Here is a 7,035-nt window from a genome sequence, read left to right as displayed (position 1 = left end):
TGAGATCTTAAAGGAAAAGGACAAATTGTTTATGGTCTTTTTCTGACAATTATTATGGCCTTAGCCAGATGTTATGGATATTGGGTTGCTGGAGCTGGAGGTGCCATTATTAATTTTTTCAATTTTTTAACTTCGCTTATTTTGGATCAAATTATTTTGCTTTGTTGGTCCAAATGAGAGCATGTTTGTCCACACTGGATAAAACACTTTGTTTCTCTGGCCACCGTTTTTTTTTCTTCTTCTCCTTCTTCTGCACTATTTTTTTTTTCCGATTAAAATGTGTTTCTGTAATTTGGTAGTAGCAAATTTAAAATCCAGTTCATCTTTACCTAGATTTTTTTTTTCATCCTATCCCCTATAACAAAAGTATTATCTTGTAAGCATAAAGATTTGAAGTAGATACTCCAATTATTAAAAATCGGGATAAATAGATTGTTCAATTTTTAATGGTCGGTATTCAATACATTAGAACTAGATTTAGATAAGCATTTACTTTTTAATTTTGAGTAAATTATACTTATACTCACCTAATTATTAATAATTTTTTTTCAATCACTAAACTATTTAATTTTTTTCTTTTTAGTTATCAACTTTTAAATTATTAACGAAAATATAACTTGTTAACTTTTAAAATTGATGTAATTAGAATTTTAATCTTCAACATTTATATATTATGTTACTTTAGTATTAATTCTTAAAAGTTTAATCCTCAATATTTATACATTATATAATTTAATTTTTTTTTTTACAATTTTATTTTTATTTGTAACATTAAGAGTTAATTTTAAAATTTTAATTTTAAAAGTTTGATTCACGATTATGGTTTCACACATATTATTAGCATATCCTAAAATTGCTCCTGATAAGATTTGAAAAATGATGATTCATCATTTTTGCTGAGTTGTAGAATTGATTAGTTTTACAATTTGTTATTTCAAGTTTCTCCGTACATTCGGGTGTCTCTGTTTCCCATTTTTGAGGCCTTATCATGCTCACAAGCTGCAATTTCATTATGCCCCATATGTGTTCTTGGGATACTCTCCAAAACACAAGGGATATCGCTGCCAAGATGCCAACGGTCGTGTATATGTTTCATGGCATGTTCGATTTGAGGAACATGTATTTTCCTTTAGTCAACCACAGTCCCCATTCCTACCCAAATCACACTCCCATATTGACTCCATCCTCAAACCACACATTCCCCCGCTTACTCTAATTACTACATCATCTCAACCATTCCCTACACCTTCACCTTGGCCAAATATAGACACCAATGGTTCCACCACATCGGATTACTCTACTACTCCCTTTTTGCCTTCTAACTCACCAGATTCACACCTTCGATACCTTCCAACTCACCTCTCCTACCCCCTCATCCTCCACAAAACACTCATCCCATGGTGACTGGAGGGAAAGCTAGAATCTTTAAACTAAAATCATTTCTGAAAGAAGCTTCTAGTGTTCCTAAAGACCCCATAAATATACATGAATCTGTGAAATTTCCTGAGTGGCGTCATGCTATTGAGGAGGAGCTATGTGCTCTCTCGAAAAACCAAACATGGTCTCTCTCAACTCTTCCACCATATCGTAGGCAGTCAGGTGCAAATGGCTTTTCAAAGTAAAAAGAAACCCAGAAGGTTCAGTTGCTCGTTACAAGGTCCGATTGGTTGCTAAAGGATGTTCACAAAAGATAGGTAATGATTATTCTGAAACATAGAACCCTGTGGTTCACTCTTGCACAATTTGAATAGTACTTGCATTGGCTATGAAGGAAGGTTGGTCTCTATGCCAAGTTGACATTAACAATGCTTTTTTAAACGATGACTTACAAGAGGAGATATACATGACACAACCTCCCGGGTTCGAAATTATTTATGGTAAAGGACAACCTCTTGTGTGTCGTTTGAATAAACTGTTGTATAGCCTTCAAAAAGCCCCTCAAGCATGGTCTGATTAATTACATTGGTACCTCACTAGTCAACTCTGCTCTGTTTCTTTACAGGCTGACAACTCATTACATATTCGTAACATATCTACATCACAAACAATACTAATAATATATGTTGATGACACCATTGTTACTAGGTCATGTGCCACTGAAATTGGTGAAGTAATTTCTCATCTGAACCATCAAATTTCTTTAAAAGATCTGGGATCGACACAATTTTTTCTTAGCATGAAAATCACACAACTCCACAAAGGTGTATTACTTAGTCAAAAAAAATATATTAGTGACTTATTGCACAGGTTATCCATGGATAATGCATCTTTGGTACCTACTTCTATGGCTGTCACTCCCAAACTTACTGCTACAAGTGGACACTCTTTCACCAATGTTCACATATATCGACAAGCTGTTGATGCGCTTCAATATATCTGTTTTGCACGACTTGATATTGCATATATCGTAAATAAAGTTAGTCAATTCATGAATTCACCACGGGATATCCATTGGAAAGCTGCCAAACGAATACTCTGATGTCTCAAAGGCATAATCACTCATGGACTTTACTTTTGCACATCTGGGGTCATGAGTTTAGAGTGCTTTGTTAATGCAGACTGGGCCTCATGTCGTGAGGATTGATGATCCATTTCTGGTTATTCCATTTTTCTGGAGGGAAATCTAGTGAGTTGGTTTTCTAAGAAGCAACAAGTAGTCTCTCACTCGACATCCGAAGCAAAATATCGTAGCTTAGCAAATTTTGTCTCTGAACTTGTGTGGGTGCAGCAACTTCTACATGAATTGAGAGTCATACTAGACGGAAAACCTACTGTTTGGTGTGATAACATCTCCGCCATTTCAATGGCTGCCAATCCTACGCATCATGCTAATGTTAAACACGTGGAAATTGATCTTCACTTTGTTAAGGAGAAAGTCTCAAGTGGTCAGCTGGTTGTTAACTTTGTTCCCTCAGAAGAACAACTAGCTGATATTCTGACAAAACCTTTTCCTCCTTTTGTTTTCAGTCAAATCTGCAAGAAACTTGGACTTGCAGATCCGAATGAAATCCTCTGTTAATTTTCTAAAGATGAAAAAACCAGAAGAATGTGCGCAAATTCTAGAATTGCTCCTGATAAGATTTGAGAAAGGATGACTCATCATTTTTGCTTAGTTGTAGAACTGATTAACTGTAGAATTTGTTATTTCAGCTAACCAACTTTGTCCTCTTTATCACCAACTAATGTATAAATCTACTACCCTTACTATTAAACAAAACAAACTGCTTAATTGAAATTGAAGCTTTCTCCTTAGGTTTTGCTGTATTATTCTTATTATCCTTGGTTTCTAACTCAAACGAATCTAATAAAATTTCTGATAGTAAATTTCAAAGAATTTTTTAATATTTGAGCCTATCTTATCTTAAAAGTAGTTAATTTATAATGTCATTTTCTATTTAACCTTACCTGGATGGAAACTTTATTGCTTTTGTTTGGTGGTAAAACTGTCCTTTTGAATGATGATCTAATTGGTTTATAGATGACAAATGACACTAATACGTGTGTCCATTTTATTCGATAAGGTTATATTGATTTTTAACCTACTATTTGTTTGCATTGATAGATTAAAAGAAATACAAATGAATGAATGCTATTTTTGGGGTTGAGATTCAACCCTCAATTGTTTTTTTTTTCTTTCTCAAAAAATTTGATGGATCGATAAGGCGAGAGTGCTTCGAAATGCATGAATAAGCATAAGTTATGGTCACCAAAGAGCGAACGCATGGTTCCGTGTTACTGAAAAGCAAGCTTATGGCAAGGCTTGGATTAAGGTACCAGCTAGCCCATGGCGTCATGTGCTTGCAATTTACCAACCACTATAAATCTGTCGATAGAGTCGAAAAATAAAATTGATTTCAACCCTCAATAGCTATAACAGTATACAAATATATATAATGCATATATATATATATATATATATATAAACCTCACTTTTAAAAAATTAAAACAATTTAATCTCAGTTAATTTCGAAAGTAGACAATTAGTAACCATTAATTATGAAATTATTGTTTTCCATCAACCGCATATGATTTTATTAATATAATAAATTTAGATCTCAAAGTTTATACATTCTACCAATTTGGTTCTAATTTAACAAAATTTTCTTATAACATTAGTGTAAATATTGAGGTTGGATTTATTGAATGTATTAGAATTAATGTCAAAATAATAAAATATGTAAATATCAAAGGTTAAATTTATTATTATATAAATCAAAATTATGTACAATTGATGGAAGACATTAACATCGTGCTTAATTGTCCTTAATTGCTTACTTTCGGAATCGACAGAGATTAAATTACTCCAATATTTTTTAAAAGAGATGATGCTCAATTTCGAAATTGAAAATGTCTGAAAAATATTTTTACCAGAAAAAAAATATAAGTATTTTAAAGAAAAAACAAAATAAAATCTAAATAATATGATGCCCCTTCCCTAGTTCAAAAAATTGAAAGAAAAATACAGTGATAGAGCCAAAAACCTCCAATAGATGGACAAGATTCACTTTTTTTTAGGAATCTATACCCTAGACTAAAAATACAATGAAAGTACATCATATAATTCTTAATTGAAGTAACCTTATTTAAGACAACAATAATAGAAAAAAATTAAGAAAAATGGGAAATTGTCAAGGGCATTTGGGACCTCCGTCCTTGGTCTTCCAATTGTTATAACAAGGGCAAATTTGCTTGTTGCCATAAGTACCAGGCGGCACACATAGGCACTTAGAACAGCATTTTAAACAAAAGAACATGCATGGCTTCTTATGCGACGTCGCCGAGCATCGGTAACTGCATCTTGGCTTGCAATCTATCCGTCCATGCATACGTAATTTCAGCGCATTAAATGGTTAAAACTTATACCAATGTCAAATTTGTATTTCAAATAAATCATATAACAATAAATTTAACTTTCAATATTTACATCTTTTGTTAGTGTAATCTTTATTCTTACTTTTAGTTAAATTTGATTATTAAATTTTTTAAATTAAATTATTTTTAATGCTAAAATAATAATTTTTTAACAATGTTTGCTTGAGCAGTCTACTTACGTCTTGCATACCACGTTAATAAATAATTTAATAATTATAAAATATTTAAAAATAAAAATTCAAGCTTCCATGTTGAAAAAATTAACCTTTTAATCAATATTTTGTTAAAAACAATAATTCTTTTGAAAGATTAATGTTTAACTTCAGTTCTTTTTAAAAGGTGTTGTTATGCATTAAGTTATTAATCTTTTTCTTTTTATGATACTAGTTAAATGATAAGTATTGTGATTTTTTACCCATTTGAATAAGCATAAGATAATATTCGTTTGAACAAAAGATTGACATTTTAAGTTAACCCTAGATGTGAAATGATTCTTCTAGAAAAATTTTTGAAGTATCATCTGTCAAGAGTCGATAAACCTCTCGATAGATGATATTATTTTTAGTTGGAGTTTTGTCTCCTAACTCTATGGAGAGTTCAAGTGCTTATAGTTGCATGAAGAGATGTCAAGTTCAATAGTGTGAAAACCCGAACGAACATTTATACTTGGTAGGGTTTGAACCCATACACTTATATATGGACATTATTGGGCATACATGCTACAATTTAACAAGCCCTACTAACGGCAAATGTGCGCATTTTCTTTATAAGCATGTAGATGCCCAACAATACTATATAAGAGCATGGATTCAAGTCTTACTAATGTAAATATTTATATTTCCATGAACCACGTACAATCCAACCCCACAAGATGCTACCGTTTAATTTTTTTAAACTACCACCTTATCAGACAAGAAGAATTTGAAGGCAGAACTCAGACGACATTTCCTAATTTTCTCTAAAAGAAGTCGATCTCTTCTCAACAATAATATACGAGAATTCAAAGTTTTCTCCACAAGCAAAGCTTCTAGTGTATATGTGCATAGGAAATTGGAGGGAAAGAATATATATGGTTTACCTGAAGGACGAAGCTTAGCACTACCAGAAGCCTGCAAAGAAATTTTCAAATTAATGAAATGAAAAAAAAAAAAAAAAGTGATCAATGAGCAAATTGGAAAAAAAAAATGTAGAAATGAAATTTCCTACTCTGTACGTACCTCAGTCATATGGGATAGAGTAATTAAAAGAAGCATAGAAAATAGAAGAATAAATGAACTTCGTGAAGAATCTGCCATTTCTTCTTCTTCTTCTTTTTTTCCCCTCAAAAACTCTTTTTAAATCTTAAACAGAATAATCTTATAATGGAAGGAAAATGAAGTAGAATAATGCTGATATTTATAGGCAAAAAATGTAATTATAAAAAAATTTTAATCACGAATTTCAGCCCTTTATTTTATAAGAACTAAAAATTAATTATTTTACTATAATTTGTCAGAATTCGATTCTCGCGTTTTATAGAAACTAAAAAGTTAATCCAAATTTTTAGTCCTCTCTCATGTGCTTACGGACAATAAGATTAATTTTTTTTAAAATTTTCATAAAATAAAAGGATTAAAGTAAAAAACTACTTTTTAATTTTTATAAAGTAAAGGTATGAAATTGATAATTAAATAAAAAAGAGAAATTACATTGTTTATGGCGTTAAGTATGGGGTATCTTTCACATGGGAGTTTCATCAAAGCGATATCAGCGGCGTGGCTTTCGTATATTGTTTTTGTTGTTACAAACAGAAACTAGTAATTTTTTTTCTTTGTTTTCCAAATTGACTTATGTTTTTTTCCCATAAAGTTGTTGAAGGTTTACACATTTGGTTATGTATGGACCACTTCGTACTAAGAGTGGTATTGAGTTTTATTCCGTTTCCTTAAAAAAAAAATTAATTTTATATCTTAAATTTAAAAGTAAATTAATTATTTTGTTAAAGGTTTATCTATTTTATTATTAAAAATCAGTTCATATATGTTAACATGATGTACACACAATATGTCATATATTACTGTCTAATTATTTCTTCGATCACATTAATTTTAACAAGATAAATAAATAAAATTTTAATAAATACAACCAATATACTCTTTAAACTGATATACATAAATTAATTTA

The 7,035-nt window shown here is 30.9% G+C and overlaps 1 protein-coding gene across 1 annotated transcript; it reads right to left on the bottom strand.

Moving 5' to 3' along the window:
- Positions 1-4,361: 4,361 nt before the first annotated feature.
- LOC108484614 (protein RSI-1) lies at positions 4,362-6,352 on the bottom strand. Its single transcript, XM_017788468.2, has 3 exons — positions 6,090-6,352; positions 5,951-5,981; positions 4,362-4,810 (listed from the first exon to the last, which is right to left on the bottom strand). Exons 1-3 carry the CDS (start codon positions 6,165-6,167, stop codon positions 4,629-4,631), a joined length of 291 nt encoding a protein of 96 aa, XP_017643957.1. The 5' UTR covers positions 6,168-6,352; the 3' UTR covers positions 4,362-4,628.
- Positions 6,353-7,035: the final 683 nt, after the last annotated feature.

Source organism: Gossypium arboreum, chromosome 7 (genome assembly GCF_025698485.1).
Source record: "Gossypium arboreum isolate Shixiya-1 chromosome 7, ASM2569848v2, whole genome shotgun sequence".
NCBI lineage: Eukaryota > Viridiplantae > Streptophyta > Magnoliopsida > Malvales > Malvaceae > Gossypium > Gossypium arboreum.
Note: the sequence above shows the minus strand (reverse complement) of the source record. Positions and strands in the feature narration are given on the sequence as shown.